This window comes from Acipenser ruthenus, chromosome 35 (genome assembly GCF_902713425.1).
Source record: "Acipenser ruthenus chromosome 35, fAciRut3.2 maternal haplotype, whole genome shotgun sequence".
NCBI classification, from domain to species: Eukaryota; Metazoa; Chordata; class Actinopteri; order Acipenseriformes; family Acipenseridae; genus Acipenser; species Acipenser ruthenus.
Window position 1 is genome coordinate 7,955,615 of NC_081223.1, and position 17,688 is coordinate 7,973,302.

General features: G+C 40.8%; 2 protein-coding genes and 2 non-coding genes across 6 annotated transcripts; 1 reads left to right on the top strand and 3 right to left on the bottom strand.

Annotated features, from left to right (window-relative positions):
- Window positions 1-958: 958 nt before the first annotated feature.
- LOC117395360 (histone H1-like) lies at window positions 959-1,689 on the bottom strand. The gene has a single exon (XM_033994245.3). It carries the CDS (start codon window positions 1,635-1,637, stop codon window positions 1,020-1,022), a length of 618 nt encoding a protein of 205 aa, XP_033850136.3. The 5' UTR covers window positions 1,638-1,689; the 3' UTR covers window positions 959-1,019.
- Window positions 1,690-5,538: 3,849 nt separating this feature from the next.
- Window positions 5,539-5,744, bottom strand: LOC131705497 (small nucleolar RNA U3). Its single transcript, XR_009310450.1, has one exon. It is a non-coding gene; the product is annotated as a small nucleolar RNA U3 (small nucleolar RNA).
- A 1,283-nt stretch (window positions 5,745-7,027) lies between these two features.
- Window positions 7,028-7,099, bottom strand: trnam-cau (transfer RNA methionine (anticodon CAU)). The gene has a single exon. It is a non-coding gene; the product is annotated as a tRNA-Met (tRNA).
- A 1,286-nt stretch (window positions 7,100-8,385) lies between these two features.
- On the top strand, window positions 8,386-17,629 carry LOC117395257 (zinc finger protein 394-like). Of its 3 annotated transcripts, XM_059007305.1 has the most exons (7): window positions 8,386-9,154; window positions 11,037-11,357; window positions 12,435-14,964; window positions 15,713-15,778; window positions 16,128-16,196; window positions 16,416-16,445; window positions 17,211-17,629. In XM_059007305.1, exons 3-7 carry the CDS (start codon window positions 14,898-14,900, stop codon window positions 17,354-17,356), a joined length of 378 nt encoding a protein of 125 aa, XP_058863288.1. In that variant the 5' UTR covers window positions 8,386-9,154; window positions 11,037-11,357; window positions 12,435-14,897; the 3' UTR covers window positions 17,357-17,629. The 3 variants fall into 3 exon arrangements, with proteins under 3 accessions (XP_058863288.1, XP_058863286.1, XP_058863287.1); XM_059007303.1 differs by lacking the exons at window positions 15,713-15,778; window positions 16,128-16,196; window positions 16,416-16,445; window positions 17,211-17,629 and having other exon boundaries at window positions 12,435-13,387; XM_059007304.1 differs by lacking the exons at window positions 8,386-9,154; window positions 11,037-11,357; window positions 15,713-15,778; ... (1 more) ...; window positions 16,416-16,445; window positions 17,211-17,629 and adding an exon at window positions 11,367-11,958 and having other exon boundaries at window positions 12,435-13,387.
- Window positions 17,630-17,688: the final 59 nt, after the last annotated feature.

The following is a 17,688-nucleotide window of genomic DNA, read 5'->3' on the forward strand; positions in this document are numbered from 1 at the left end:
GGAACATGTTCACATTATATTATGAGTGCTTTTCGCTTTTCCTTCCCAACGTTGTGTTTCTTATAAATCATCAAATCTATCTAGATGGAAATAGAGACTACATTTCAGGCCAAAATAAAAATCTGATATCAGATATAAAAGAAACGACGTTAATAGCCTTAATCGATTTCATCGTCATTATATTTAATTACGTGCTGAAACATCACAGAAATGCCTCGTTTATTATCGGCGGAATTTCGGGAGGTGAACCGGCTCGGACTCGCTCAGCTTGTTCGGTGTGTAACAGGAACAGCTTCGAGTCTTTTCTCAGAATCAGTTTGTTCTGTTTCTGTTCTAGCATCTTGGCTGACAGCGATGCGGGGCTGGTGGGGTTTGTGCTTAGTGATGTTTTTTCAGTCGGCAAGTTCAAACCAGTATTTATATCATATGTAAAATAGCAACATTAATAAAATTGAGTCAAATACATAAAAACAATCTCGCTGTACAGTACAGACCATCGTAAATCGAGTGTTTATTGTAGTTTGCCAGTATTGCAGATACAGTTGTCATTGATCTAATGTATAATGTGCACAATGTGATAGATTTTAATTGTAAGTCGCCCTGGTTAAGGGCGTCTGCTAAGAAATAATGATAAAAATAAAAGTATTGAACAATGTGACGTTTCCAAATCTAACACGAAATACTGTACAACTGCATTATGGCTTTTGATACTTTTACGACATCATTTCGTAGTTTATTTGATTACATGTCAAATAAAAGATCTAAATGAGGTTATTAATTATTTTAAAGGTGTTTCAATCATAGAATTCGAGATAATGCAACACCTTTGGCCACAGCTGTACCGTCTTGGACTGCTCGCCGAGGAGACCGGGCTGTTCCACCAAGAAAGCGGAACACGTTCCACGGCAGCACATTACACACATCGCCCTGTGTTTACAAGGACAATCTGCTCTTTTAGAAAGATGTTTTGGCTCTGAAAAGAGCCTTTGGGTTCACTGTCGCATCGTCGCTTTAACTGATCACTTCTTTTTAGGAGCCGCCTTCTTCGCTGCGGGTTTAGCTGCCTTGGTTACTCTCTTAGGTTTAGGCGCTGCCTTCGCTTTCTTCGGGCTCTTCTTCACGACCTTTTTAGGCTTGGCAGCCGCTTTCTTCGGGCTCTTGGGCGCTTTCTTTACAGCTTTCGGTTTCTTCGCTTTCGTAGGAGTCTTCTTGGGTGTCGCTGCTTTCTTTGCCGAAACCTTTTTCGTTGTTTTCTTGACAACCACTTTCTTTGCCGCTGGTTTCTTTGGAGCTGCTTTCTTCTTGGCCGCCTTCTCCTTGGCTTCAGCTGCTTTTTTGTTGAGCTTGAAGGAGCCCGAGGCGCCGGTGCCCTTGGTCTGTAGCAGGGTCTCCTTGGTCACCAGGCTCTTGAGAGCTCTATTGACGTGGGAGTTGTTCTTCTCCACATCGTAGCCGCCGGCCTGCAGGATCTTCTTGAGCGCCGCCACAGACAGCCCGCTGCGCTCCTTGGAGGCAGACACAGCCTTGACGATGAGCTCCGACACGCTGGGACCCGACTTCTTGAGCTTTGCCGCGGTCTTCTTCTTGGGAGCTTTAGCCGGAGCAGGAGCGGCTGGTGCTGGAGCAGTTTCTGCCATTTCTAATATTTCAACGCGGAGAAAACTCACACGTAATGCTGAACTGTTCTGTGCGTCACAGAATGCGGGCAGAAAGGCGGAGAGCGGAACTTATCCGCGGGATGAGAACCGTGTAGACTCAACTGACCCGCAGGCAACAGATTCATTATGAAAACGTCCTGTCTTGTGTTTTCACGCTGCACAAAATATACAATTTGACAGTGAAATTGGAACAAATGTACACAAACAACCGGGGGTATCAAAACAGAAGGGTTGTGTTTACAATATAACGTATTCTTTAACCAGGACCTTTACTGCATTTTTAATTGAGGTGACCAAACCTGCAAAATCCTCCAGCGAAACCAAACTGCTCGCTCTGTACTTCGCTAGATTTTTTTGAATATAAGATGACAATTGTATCATTTAAAGTAACTGTATGATTGGTTTCACAAACGAGAAAGCTAGGCAAACACAACTTAAGTTTGAAGCGTGAAGTTTGTAAAACTGGACATTTAATCACCTTTATGTGCGGTGCGGTTAACACACTGCAGCCCGTTCTGCCGGATCATCCCCTTGTAATCGATTGGGAGAATTACTTTGTTGAATTGTATTTCTCTTCATCCCTGACCCACACTTGTTGCAACAATTTAAGTACCCTGGCATCAGCACAGCATTCTCTGAGTAGTTTAAATATTTCATTAGTAGTGTACTTCATAGGCAATGCCACCTCTTCCTCCTGGTGAGGAAAACAAAGGTTATTTTTTCCACTGTGTGTTTGCCTCTGCAGAAATACAACTGCAATACGCAGGGAAATACATAACCATTATGTTGGAAAACAATGTGTAAAAACTTATTTGGAATCAGGTTAAAGGACATTTCCATAAATACATTCACATTCGCGTTGTTAATCAGCAACACTATGCAGGGAATGCGAGTCAGCAGTTTGGTGGTTAACACGCGCTCACAGACACGGCTCAGTGGTGGGCGGGTCTAATGTGTGCGCGCTCTTCTTTGCTGGCTTCTTTTTCAATCAGGTCCGGTCTGCGGGTATGTAATAGAGCCTCAGCCCTCGTTTCAAGTATTGTGTTATTTTTGTAATACGCATATACAATATGTCTGGAAGAGGCAAAGGTGGTAAAGGACTCGGGAAAGGAGGCGCCAAGCGGCATCGCAAAGTGCTCCGTGATAACATCCAGGGCATCACCAAGCCCGCTATCCGCCGCCTGGCTCGCCGCGGAGGAGTGAAGCGAATCTCCGGGCTGATCTATGAAGAGACCCGCGGGGTGTTGAAGGTGTTCCTGGAGAATGTGATCCGGGATGCCGTCACCTACACTGAGCACGCCAAGAGAAAGACCGTCACCGCTATGGATGTGGTGTACGCTCTGAAGCGCCAGGGTCGCACTCTGTACGGATTCGGAGGTTAAAGATTTGGACACAGGGACACGAACACAAAGGCTCTTTTCAGAGCCACACACCTTTTCATTTAAAGAGTTTTTAATTCTGAAACAAGCTAAGTTTAGTACACCACTAAAATCTTCAAAAGATTAAATCACATTTTTCAGAATGTTTTATATTGTTATCTCCAAGTGTTTTCTTTGTTGTTTTAAAATGGCTATTTAGACCTATTTCACGCTGTGTAACGAGAGTATTTTAGGCTTAAAAGTTAAGTGTTGGATTTTTAACTACACAAATCCAGAAAAAAATAAAATTAAAATAAGCATTTCAGTGAATAAATCAATAAAATCAATTAATTGAATGGAATTGTATTTTAAAAGTGAACATTTTTAGTAATAATGAGAAAATACGAGCTCGGTTTTATCCGATTGCTTGCAGAATTAAAGTCAGATAAGATAAAAAAAAGTCTTATCTAATTTTATTTTCAGTACATTTTGTAATCAGTATAATAAATTAAAAGCAGCAAATCCTGATTCAGCTTTGACCTCCACGGTGTCGTCTTAATGAGCACAAAAAGTGACTTGGGTTTGATTATATTTCTATATTTAAGACGCATCGGGTGTGGATTTCAATACTGCTGTATACTGAGTTCTTCATGTATTTAATAAATGAAAAACAAAAGACCTAAACTAACCGCTCAAGAAAAAAGGCGCCGAATTCAAACCTGAACTCGAGAGAAAGAAAAAAAGATCTCAGCTCGCGGCAAAGTCACCACCCCCTCTGTTGCGTATCCAGTGAACAACCAATCACATCGAAGTACTCAGTCACCCGGGAGCGTTGCTAGGTTACCAGGTCAACATTCTCACTCTAAATGGTTTTTTAGTAGTAATTTGCATACAGACTCTATAAATACTGGGGCTCTGGGGCTGGTTACTCATTCATCTTTGAAAAAGCATCAGAGAAGGAAAATGCCAGAACCGAAAGCTGCACCCGCGCCGAAGAAAGGCTCCAAGAAGGCTGTTGCCAAGACCCAGCCTAAGGGAGGAAAGAAGCGCAGAAAGACCAGGAAGGAGAGCTACGCGATCTACGTGTACAAAGTGCTGAAGCAGGTCCACCCCGACACCGGCATCTCTTCCAAGGCGATGGGCATCATGAACTCGTTCGTCAACGACATTTTCGAGCGTATCGCCGGCGAGTCGTCCCGCCTGGCTCACTACAACAAGCGCTCCACCATCACTTCCCGGGAGATCCAGACAGCCGTGCGCCTCCTGCTGCCCGGAGAGCTGGCCAAGCACGCCGTGTCTGAGGGCACCAAGGCCGTCACCAAGTACACCAGCTCCAAGTAAACCGAGACCGTCCCTGCTCCGTCTTTACAACACAAAGGCTCTTCTGAGAGCCACCCAAATACCGCAAAAAGAGTACAATTCTCATTTCAGTTCTCTGCACATTTTTAAATGGAAATGTTTAAGGTAAGGAGACTTACGTATTTATTTGGGAATGCATTTAGTTTTAGTTTCATAAACTTAAATGTTTATCCGGTTTTATGAATTTTATTTTTCTTGTAAAAATCGATTCGAATCTGTTTAATTTCGACGGAAAAAATTGAATATGGATTGTTTCGACAAAACTGCGAATATTACAAGAAACATTACATTTGAGTTAAAATAAGCGTTCTTAGTTATTGAACAATATGCTTTTGTTGGTATCTCATTTATTTCATGTATATCGTTGCCTCCACTGGGATGCATTCTGTTGTACTTTGCAATTCAAAGGTTTGGTTGTGCATTGTTCTAAATCGAGAGTAGAACTGAGGCAGGTTTGAATTTAAGTGTTTACATTCATATATTATGTTTGTTTTTTTATTAATCCAGTGAAATGCACTGCCCAACTCTCAGTGTGTTCATAAACCTTGATTTAAAAAAATAAAAAAATAACTGCTTGATAATGTTAGTTGTCCAGTTTGTTTACATGCTCTCCATTTGCAAGCAGCAGCGCTTGCTGGAGCATCTTGAGAAACGCAGCCGTCTGTTTAAGTGAGATAGAGAGATCTCAATGACACGACACGTGATCTTCGTTCTGTTTGCACCAAGATCACCTCGAACAACGAAATGGACCTGGATCAATATGGAGATCGAGAGATTCGCCTGTAACAGAACTCCCATAGGCTATACTGCAGAACTTGTCTATTGCCATTGTGCTTTTTCTTTCTCCACTAGATGGCACTCTTCTTTCATTTGTAACGTCTTTATCTTTGGTTCATTAATAAAGAAACGGATGCCACTCTTCCTTGTAAGTGGGGATAAGCACAGGTTATTTTCAAATGTAATGTTTTTATTTAAGCTCATCTAGTCCTGCGTAGTGCAAATCACATTACTATATTTTTTAATCAGTCAAGGCCTATTTAAAGTGTTCTTAAATTGTTTTAACATTAGCATTGATCAATTTGAAATTTGCTTATTGTTTTAAACAACTGAACAATTGTAGGCTTGATGGTTTCTTTTTTCTGCGTTTCTCCCAGTATGAGATACGCACTCAAAATGTGTCCCCTTCCTTCAACAACCCCCGACTGAAGATTGGAGTGATCATCACTAGCAGCGAGCAGGTACCCAAAAACAACACTCATTGTCAGCTCGGTGCTGAGAGGAAAACACTCCCACTCCTCCTGGTGGATACCGAGACCAATCCCTTCAAAACATGTTTCACTCTAGAAATGATCCTTACAAATATAGTCTTAGCCTTTATTAGCAGACGTCGCCCCCAATTGGCAAGCTCTACTTCATATGATACAATGACTGGGCAACGAGGTGTTACATTAACAATACAAACTAACTTGAGACAGCCAAGCCGTTAAAGCATACCTTAAGTTTGTCGTGTGATACAAAAGCAAGTTTTTGGCATTTTTGCATTGCCTGCCTCGTCAAACATGCTCGAGCCACAGCACACAGCGCTGCTGCATCGGGACACAGGTGGATTTTAAAGCGACTGAATCAACGAGCTGAGACTACTCTTTGAAGAAATTGAAAACATACCTCTAGTCGAAATATTTGCTATTTAGTTATTTATTTTTTTTTTTTTTTAAGTTGCAATTGGCAGACTACATTGCCAAAGACAATCTGACTTGCTCGTATCAAGCTGCGATGAAGCCTATGAGAATCTCTGGCACCATTAAAGGGGAATTAGCTCAAATGGTAGAGCGCTCGCTTTGCATGCGAGAGGTAACGGGATCGATGCCTGCATTCTCCAGATAGTTTTAACGTATCTGCGTATTTAGTCCCAACGCATTATGAAGATATATACAAAGTGTGACAATTCTTTGTAACAGAGACGCCCGCCCTACATGTGTATTTAAAAACAGTCTCCTAATCTGTAATATTCCCCCGACTGAAAACTGCAGTGCGCCCTCCATCGTATGCCTTCAGAGAAGCACAAACGGAGATTTTTTAATATATTTTTTAATATATTTTTTTAGCAATGGAAGAGTTTATGTTATTTGGGAATAAATATAAATGGCTTGAAGTTTGCTTGCATTGGTTTGCATACATGTAATTGTGATTACACCCAGAGACGGTGTTTTTTTCATTTTCTTAATCCCATTAGAAGATGGCACTGTAATATGTTATTATTTCCTCCAATTACACTGAAGAAAAAAATGTGTTCTGTTTTTTAGTTCAAAATAATACAAAACAAAAATATTCTTGCTGTTTGCCGAAACCCGGGATCGAACCAGAGACTTTTAGATCTTCAGTCTAACGCTCTCCCAGCTGAGCTATTTCGGCTTGACAAGCCTCTGTTTTCGAGATAACATTCTTTTTTTAGTACAGTTGTACTATAATTAAGCAGATTTCTAAACAATCCGATAGTAACATATATAATCTCAAAGCGCTATAATTTATTTCAGCTCTAATGAAAGACAAGTATCCTTGCGCATTATATCATCGTTGATTGCGAAATGTAATATTAATTAATTGCCTTCAGTTAATATTTTAGAAAAACTAATTTGCTTACAGAAGAAAAACTAGCAGAGGATGGTTTCGATCCATCGACCTCTGGGTTATGGGCCCAGCACGCTTCCGCTGCGCCACTCTGCTACAGCTTTCTCATGACTGAATTACCAAGCAGCAGAAAAAAACTGAACTCATCGTTTTAACCAGCCACACGGCAGCGGCCGGGGCGAACCATGGAAACGTTGCAAATCAGAGATGATCCGTTTTCTTTTCTCCCAAATACTTTAAGCAAAGTAAACAACTTTCTGCCCACTTTGATCACAGGCAGTTTTATCGCCCAGTTTCGGCTGCCAATTCCAATATTCTGTCTCTCTAAAGCATCTTAAATCGTGGAAAGCGCTCTTTGTTTAAAATTACACTGAAGACTTATTTTGTTCTTCCATGCTTACAATTAGACATTTTGTTGTTTTTAAGTAGATTTTGTGAAGCGCATATGGGGCGCTATAGAAAATATATATGATTAATTAATTAATTAATTGATTGATTGATTGATTGATTGCTCTTATTGTATGACTTGTATTGTAACACTTGAATGTATTTGTATTTGCTTGCGATTGTAAGTCGCCCTGGATAAGGGCGTCTGCTAAGAAATAAATAATAATAATAATAATAAGTAATTGATTGATTAACTGATTGAATGTTATCCTGCGTTCGGTCTGGCAGGTTTAATTCTTCAAAAGACAACGCCGAAGGGTCTGATAAATGACATTGTAATTATTTGAGATGATGCATGTAGACAATAATGTAAAAATGGTTGTTTTCGAATTTGTATCATTTAATTTCATTTTTCTTTTTAAATGTAGAGCTGTTTTATAGTTATTAATGTATTATTATTAGGCTTGTAGTATTAATATTATTCATAATGTTCATTATTAACGTCGGTATTGTCGGTATTAAACACAGCCAGATATGAGGTTCAGTCCAAACAGCGCCGAACTCAGCGAGGTCCAGCAGGGGACAGTAACTTCACACGGGGCCATTTCATCAACCATCACCTCAGAAACACAAACAAGCAAATCATTATTATTCGCCATTTTTAAAAGTCGCTCAGCGCTCTCCTGTAGCAGAGCGTTAAGTCATTTAAATTCAGCTCCGTGTGCTTTCTGAGCGGCTCACTTACTTAACGCGCCTGAATGCATCGCATTGAACACAGCGCTGAAAGAGCCAACATGGCGAACTCTGACATCCAGTTTCATAACCGCCTCCGACAGGGAGGCCAGCCAATCAGGCTCACATGCTGGGGATAGAGTGTTTCTACAGCCAATCAGGCTCACATGCTGGGGATAGAGTGTTTCTACAGCCAATAATACGCGATGGTTCCAACCAGACCCGCCTTCTGCTGGTGACGCTTTCATTACAGATCAGGAAATAGAGAGGTTTGTTTTGTTTATGTGTGGAGAGGTGGTTGCAGTCAGTGATGATTTTACAACACGCTGTCTCCTGCTGTTTAAAATATTTAGGCTGGGATGAAATGTTTTCTAATAATTAGTGATTTTTATGTTTGTTTATTACCTGCACGGAGTTCCGTGTAAAGGAAAGCATCCCTTTTCTGTGTTGAATTTCACACACAGAGCGGAGCGCGTCAGTCGCAGCTACAGACAAGTCGAGCTTTTCAATGAGATGATTTACTGAGAAACAAACGCGTTGAAGCTCCAGCAGAGCTCTGCGCGATTCTGAAAGACCAAAGTAAAGTTACTCCTTGCAAAGACTGTTGTTTGTGTTCTTTCTTTATCACACCAGAAGAAGTGATGAATATATTTGAATGGGAAGGCTACAGTACAAAATAAATATTAATAAATAAAAACCGCGGTGTTTCTGATTGAAAAGAGGATTCTGCTAGACCAGTCTGAAACTCAAACCAGTGAAGATGGACGCGTCAGTGTGTCCGTGTCGCTCTTTCAAGACGAGCTCGCCTCTACCATCGAGCACGCAGTGAAAGCGGCTCTACACACCGTCTTGTGTGCGATTACTAAAGCTGTCGGCAGCAAATTCACTGAATTCAGAGTGGAAATGGAAAAAAAAGGAGAAAGAGAATGAAAGTGAAGCTGAGATTGGAAATATCAGAGACCGAGCTGAAAGCTGTGCGAGCGTGTATAAACGCTACAGATGCAGACACTAAACAACCTTTAATATTTCAAGGTAAGATTGATTTTATTGTGTGGTATTGCTTGGTCAATCCAGCACCTTAAACCACCTTCTATTGGAAAGATCTTGGTTAGAATTTCTCTTCGGACACGTTTTAAAGTGTTTGATTATTATAAGCATTGTTAATAACACAGTTCTGTCCTGATATTGGCTATAAGGAATCTAATCAAGACATTGTATTATTTTATATATTTAAATAGGTAGTCTAGAAATTAATAAAGTACTAGATTGGTAAATCTTAACCAGTCTAATTTAAAAGCCTTCAATGGTATCCTTCTGGTAAAGTGATATTTTGTATAGTCCCACTGAGACAGTCACAGACCATATTGCAGAGGGTTAGAATAATGATTTGTGATCTAATATCAACGTACAGGCAGCAGCACATCGGGTTTCAGTGTTTGATTGAACTGTTTGACTGCGAATCTATTGTTAGATAAATGGTTTCATTGTATTCCGCTCCAGTGCTGTTGAGTTTGTCTTTGGTACAGTCGCGGCTCATTCGCTGCTCGTTCTTTTGCTTTAGTCCTGTTTCCTTCTTGTTCCACACACACACATTTACACGATCTTTCCAGACCTCACTGTGTGAATAAAGGGGGCGGCAGCAGCACCCTGCCTGCACCAATCCGCTGTAAGATTTTGGACCCGAGTGGTTCCACAAGTTCAATTAAGGGGTGAAGTTGGAGGAAGTAAATACAACACAGTAAGGTGTCAACTGAATTGTATCATTTTATTGAGTCTCTAGATTGAGTCTCTAAATAAAGTACTTTGTTCAGCTGATGGTAAACAGAATTAGGAAACGGTCGCTCATATTGCTTATAAACATTTACTAATGCAGGTTATTATTTAAGAGCAGAGATGAGTTTGCACAGGATACATACAATAGGGAGAGACACACCATTACAAATGTATTTTAATACTACAAGGGATGTTATTAGATTTATATCTACAGGTCACCTGACATTGCACAAGTAAGCTTCCAGTGTTGTTGCTAATGATTATTACACAGGTGGAGTTTGTACAGAAAACATATGGCTGCACTTGAAAAAGTTTGAGTTGTGTAAATCACGTGTTTAAATGAAACTGCTTTGAGAGTAAGCAGGCTATCCTGCTGCAGTCGCTTGTCTGCTCATTGTATTTGACACATTGAAACTTGCATTCTGCGTTGACCGTTCCCTTCAAAACCGTTCTCACAATACAGGATCAGGTAACAAAAAGACATTCCTCAGACACTTTGCTAAGACTGCAAGTCTCCTGGCTTGGTTTCTAAGCATGTTTGCTGTAGAGAAATGGATGTTTGGATTAGAACAATGCAAAGGCAGAACGGCGGTCATGATGGTGATTGACAGGGAGGTAGAAGTGGATGCAATGCTCCAGTGTGAGGCTACAGGAGGTGAGAAAGACCAGCAGCACTGAGGCTTGTACAGGACGTAGAATAAAAAGATGTTCATATGAAAATGCCTTTTCCTTCACTTTGTTCATAGGAACACAAACACAGCGTTAACCGATAATTGCAATGTAGAATAACAGGAATGGTATCAATGCCATCATGTACCTAAACCACCAAACTATCATACCGGCTCACCCCTATACGAAATAACTGAGGAGCAGTAACTTTAAATCCCTGATCAAAGCAACTAACAATGTAGAATAACAGGAATGGTATCAATGCCATCATGTACCTAAACCACCAAACTATCATACCGGCTCACCCCTATACGAAATAACTGAGGAACAGTAACTTTAAATGCATGCTGCACATTATTGAACACAGCAGTTTGGAGGGTTTATTTTGATACAATCAAAGCAACTAACAAACCTAGCTAGTAAGTAAGAAACCTAGCTAGTATCTAATTGTATACAATTTTGTTTCCCACAGATCCCATAGAGAGCCACACTATCCCTGAATCTGAAGCACAGGAAGGGCTAAAGATAGAAGCAGTTTACACACAAGAGGAGTCCTTTGAGCAGGAGTGCTGTGCAAGTCTAATGCAGGTTATAGAGCTGGCATGTGTTAAAGATGAAGAGGTCCCTGAACAGGAATGTGTTCCTATTAAAGAGGAATTCATAGAGCAGGAATGTGTCCCCATCGCAGAGGAACTTCCTCATGAAAATCATGTCTGTACACTTCAGGAGAACAAGAAGCTGGGATCCAACCTGTGTGATGACTCTCCATCTGAATGTGAACTGGGATTCAGAGGTAATCCTACAAAACAAGCAGCATTGAGCTGCCTATTCATCCTGCAGAACCTGGTACTGAACACCAGCAGTGTGCTTGAGATTCATATTTTAACCAAGGGGAGCTGCCAAACCACTATGTCAACAAGGACATCACTGTGCTTGCTCCTGAGGCACCTGCTAGATGTGCAGCCGCTGCCACGCCTCTTTAGAATGCTGTTAGATCAGCGTTGTCCAATCACGCTCCTGGAGGCCATTCCTCTCCACATTGAACAGGTTCAGTTATATAAAGTGCTACTCCTGTGTCTGGATGGACACCCCTGTGTTAGATCTTTGCCTTTCCCCATTCCTGGTAGACTGTTTGCAGTTGTGCTGCTCCCACAGCTTTACAGAGCTGCAGGGTTCACATGTCCCATCACTGGGTGATGCCAAATCCAGTCGGGTTGCTCAGCGTCACCAGAAGAAACATTTCAGTAGAGAGTTTCTGTGGAGAATGTATGCAGCAGGATCGCCAAAATTAGAGTCTTATTTTATTTCATTTTTAAAAGCTCATCTCACGGCAACTATCCCGAGGACTGTAATGTTTGCTCGCAACGCCACATTTCACTTTTGTGTGTCTCACAGTAAGCATTGCTGTGTTATTATTGTCACAGTACAGTAAGTATGTGTGTGGAGGTGTTCTGTACAGCAGACCAGCGAATCAGTTTCAGCTGGGAGGGGATTCTGGGAATCGTGGTTTTACTGGATCTTTGCTCTACAGATATTTTACACAACAACATTTGATTAAAAAAAAATGAGTTGTGGAAAAACCAAACCACTCCAGCCCTACATAGTTCTGCATGTCGTTTGTCTTCAATACAGCTAGAATAAAAAGACAAGGTGCAGTGCGTGGGATTGCAAATGGAATTTCTATATGAATTATTAATTATCGGAAAAAAAATTAAATATTAGATAAATTGCAGTACTATCAAAATGCAGGTACTATCCACCTCATCTCAAGCAACCAATCACTGAACTGCTCATTCACTTGTGTTCAGAACAGTGCATGTGGGAGAATGCTGTACAATAACCTTTGTCTCTCTTCTCTTTCTTTCTTTAGCTTCTAAAGTAGATGAAGGAGAACACGACTCCACTCTATCACCCCAGTGCAAAAACTCTTCTAGAGGCAAACCACAGTGCAAGAAACACAGAGAAACGACACCCCAAGAAGAAAATGTGAAGACATTGAGAACTCACTCAGTTACAATCCCTTCTTTACAAGACAGACACCCACTTACTGTGGAGAGTACAGAGATGGCACATTCTGTATGTTATAATAATATTGAATCCCAGGGCAACTTGAAGACCTTGCCTCATTCTATTGAAGGTGGGAAGAGTTCCTGTCAATTAGACGCTCCTGAAACTCACAAGGGAAATCCCACAGGAGGGACTACGTTTTCTTGGGCTGATTGTGGGAAGAGTTTCAATCATATATCACTGCTTAAAAGACACCAGCACGTTCACACAGGAGAGAAACCTTCCCACATACAGACCAGTGATAAGAGTTTCACACAGTTAGGAAATCTTCATTCACACCAGCACATTCACATAAGAGAGAAACCTTATCACTGTTCTGTTTGTGGGAGGAGATTCAGTGACTTAGGATCCCTTAAAAGGCACCAGCGCATTAACACAGGAGAGAAACCTTATCATTGTGCTGTTTGTGGGAAGAGATTCAACCAGTTAGGACATCTTAAAAGACACCATAACATTCACATAGGTGTGTAATCCTATCCCTGCACTTAGTGTGAAGAAGTGAAGTCAGTTGCAGACTTACAGGACTAGAGAACATTCTCAGAAATGCAGACACTTGGGGACAACTAAACAACAGGAGTGCATTTGACTAAACACAGAAATATTAACTGAAAACAGAAGTGGCTTGATAAATCTGGTCACCCCTAATCACAATTTGTTCAGATCAAAAACTCACCAAAATCTGTGTTCATCATGTTGTTGAGCATTCTGATTGTGTTACATCACATTAGTAATATATTAAATAGATTGTTATTATGAGTGCAAGTTTCTCTTTTTCCTCCTGCACTGCTCAGCCTCTTGCAGTGTGTTGTGTGGAATCTTCCCTGATACCATGGTGAATCTGCGGTACCTCAAGACTCAGCACAGTATACCACAGTTATCATGCGGGCAGCTTGAAGTGGAAAATCAACACTGTTTCCAGCAGGGTGCGCCAGAGAGCTTTTAGCACGTTAATGGGCTGCATACCATTGCTTCTTAACAAGGTGATTTCTGCTCCTGATGTGTTGAATACTCCCCTCTCTCTCTAGTACTGGTCACTCTGCTGTGCTTGAAAGAGTGACTACAGTTAACTTCAACTTTTTAAAACCTTTAGTATCCTCTAGTCTTTTTTTTTGTTCCAGACTGAATAGATTTAGTTCCCTCAACTGTTCTCTCAACATATTTAGGGTTGGTTGAGTGTACAAGGAAAACAACTGACTCTGGAGAGGAGTTACCAATCAATGCCAGCACACTGGAGATCCAGAATTCAGAACACAGAACCAGGGAGGACATTCGGCCCATCAGTGCAGCAGCTTATTGATCTCAAACCTGTTAAGTCGGGTCTTAAAGGATACCAGCCCTAACAACATGACTTGGTAACCCATTCCATCCCCTCACCACACTCTGTGAGAAGGTGTCTCCTACCCTCTGTCCTATGGCTATCCACACTTAATTTCCAACAGTGCCCTCTGACCCTGGTGTCAGTGCTATGCTTGAGGTATTAGTTTGCGTTAACTTTGTCAACACCTTTCAAGTTTTTAAAGACTTCAGTCAAGTCCGCCTAATTGTTCTGTGTTCAAGCTAAACAAATTCAGTACCCTCTTCACAGCTTGTTCCTTTAAGCCCCGGGATTAGTCTTCACCTTTATGATTGCTTCCCCGTTGCTGGTAGAAATGAGTCTATCACAACACCAAGGTCTTTCTCTCACACACACTGTGTATTTCAATCCTACTTTTTTCCTACTAAAAAGAGACTTGGTAATACATTTGTGAAATGTTTCAATAAGAAACATGCACTCCACACCGTACAGCAGCTGACTGATTTGCTAATGAAAAGAAGCAGCTCAACCACAACACCTGGTATAATGAACATGTTTGTGAGCCAGGTGTTTGCAGTGCTGTACTGTAGATATGAAATTCCAGAGAATGCTTCATTTTGCATGACTGATAACTAATCATTCTATTGCCTTTAATACTGTATATGGGGCCACCTGTCTGCACTTGCTGATCCCAGCACTGATCCTGCACTGTGTTAAGAGAACAATGGAGATCAGTGACACTGTGTCAATAGATTTGGATCATAGGGTATAGAGGAAATAGTTTTCAGGTGAAGTATGGAAATTTGGAAGAGGAGGGCATCACACAGTATCACAGTGTAGAGAAAGAAAGGGTCCTTGATGAGGGTTTAGTGGTGAAGGAGTGCATTTGCCTGGGAGAGGGTATAAAACAGAGCAGGGTGGAGGGACCAGAGCAGCTGAAGAGTGGAAAAGCAGCATCAGCACCTTGTCAAGATGAAAGCCTGGACTACAAGAGCCATTCTCCTCTCGGTCCTGACAGCATTGCTTCTGTCAGGGGCTGGTAAGACTGCCTTTCTCCTGAGTAACATGGGGAGGGAGGGAGGGAGGGATTGCATTGATATTCTCAACACAGAGGTTTGTCTACTTGTCTTGGGGATTGATTTGATGAGCCTGTACTCCACTAGAATAAGACACAACATTTAGAGAACTTGAAAACTCCCATGTGTTGCATCAACCACCTCCCACCATAGGGACAAATCAAGGTTTGCATTTGAAATTTCCCTTCGAGTCGATCTTGCCTCCTGCTCATCTCTTCAATAAACCATTGCAGGGTGTGTATAAAATACACTGAGATTTTAAAATGGTCATTCAGTTTGATTTACCTTTTTCACAAAATATACATATCCTTGAAACATATAGACCTGCTCTTAATATTCAAACCACTTTTTATACAGCAGATTTAATATAATTTATTTAAGAGATATTAAAAATGCAAACTGTTTACTTATATGTTTACCGCAAGTTGATTTATTACAATTCCTTTCCTTATATAATATGTTGCACTTAAAGTGGTTTATTTATATAATATTAATTCAAGTAGTCTACACTGTTGCAGTTATTAACAAAAGTGCAGAATTTTATGACCATAATTACATTTTTTCAAAACAGATACAAAAATCTTAATAAAATCCCAGTTTTCCTAATCGGTCCGTTTGCATTCTCCATTCCATGCTGTCATTCCTTTCATAGCACTGGATACAACACAGGACTGCTCTTATTAAAAATGTAACCACAGCCTGTGTTTACAGAACTCAGCAACACTTTGGAAGACTCAGAGGAGCAGGAAGGAGCACTGGAGAACAAGAGAGCGCTGGGTAAGGAAAGAAAGAAAGAAAGAAAGAAAGACAGAAAGAGAGAAAGAAAGAGAATGAAAGAAAGAAAGAAAGAAAGAGAGAAAGTTTCTTATTTGCAGGATTTAAGTTAAGCAATGACAAAAAAGCACAGTCCACATAATTTGTTTAGAAACTCAACTAATCATCGCTAATCATGCATAACATCAAGGGCTACTGTATATCCAGAAATCTCCTGGTTAAACCTCACAGCTCTGCATTGCAATGTAATGGGGCGCTCTCTGCCTCCCTGTGCTGAGTGTCCTATGAAGTTGTGCTCTGCAGTCGAGGGACTCCTTCATTGCTTCATGAAGCTCTCTTCTCCCTGTTCCAGAGGCAGAGGATTCAGGCAACAGTGATGCTGAGCTGGACAGTGATGGACTCAAAGGAGAGCGGGAGTTGGGTGAGTCCTTTGAAAAGCACGTCTGGGTAGTGTGTGGGTACAACGTTAAACCTTCAAGAGGAACACATTGTGAATTACAGATGATAGACTTAAGGCCAAACCCCAGTGAATCTGAGCACATTTAGCTGCTGTTTCTCTACTGGCACTAACACAAAGTGCCCAGATCTGTTTCCTAATGTACGTCTAACTGTATAAACCTATTTCTGTTTTACCTGATAGGAGACAATATGATGGAGAAAAGAGCTGACAGTGAGTACAGACGGCCTATAGCTTCTTCTGTTGAGTGTGTTTCTGTCTGTCTGTCTGCCTGTCTGTCTGTCTGTCTGTCTGTTACACTGATGCGGAAGAGGAAAACACAAAGCTTGAGGGATATACACTTTGAAAATATTTCACCTGTTTGCATTTAACATGTGCATTTAAATGTGTTGATGCAGCACCTTTAATAAGACGTATTGTATTAATTGATCACCTTAAATGTCAGTAAGAAGGATCGCCCAACTGAGATATAATAACTTGACTAAAAGGTTGTCCTGTTCCCATACCTTTTTATCAATCAATATTTATTTTATATAGCGCCTTTCATAGTTGACCACAGTTGTTTTGCGCATAAGTCTGTGTGCTTCTTTTCATATGTAATGCAGACTGAAATATCTTTCTGTTAGTAAGTGCCATCACCATCTAGTGCATAGCAGTGAACTGAAAGCAGAAGGAAGCGTGATCCAGTCACTGGCTCTTCTATAAAGACACTTTGACTGATCCGGCCTACATTCTGTACATATATCTAAGACAGGTAACTAGAACTGAAGAGCAGCTCCTGAACTCAGGGGAAAACATCGTAACACACACTCTAACAAAATGAAATCTGAAGCTCCTTACTGTTCAGCAATCTTCTTTAATGTACATTGAAATCCTAATCCAAATTTGGAGAGTTCCTCAACATGGTCTGTGTTTAAATAGAAGGGATGCAACCTGCTGTTTGTTTAATGATCTTCATGTGCTTTCTGTCTCCTGAAGTGGATTCTGAAGTGGTCCTGACACAGTCCATGGTAGTGAAGAAGGGTGCCCTGTCCAAAAGATACTACAGAAGTAAGTGTGTGTCTCTCTGGAGCTGGCTCCTGGTTTGGTTGAACTGCATGGATTGTAGACTGAAGGTCAATTGATTGAAGACATTGAGAAACACTTCAGTATTACAGCATATTCTACCATGGAGTGGTTTCATAGTTCTGGACAGACTGGAGGAAACACTTTGAAATGAGCCCCTTGGTGTCTTCATTAAGCCTGTAACAGCTATCAAAATCAACCGATATTCTCAGAGGAACAGAAAACATTCCAGTAAATGGAACACAAACATGAATATAAAGTGAACTATTAAATCCAATAACCACTGTTTCTGTTTTTCTTTTTCTTTGGAACAGCTTACTGTTGTAAGTATTTTATTTTATTATGGTACATTAATATGTAGAAATGAATTGTATATATATATTTAAATTGT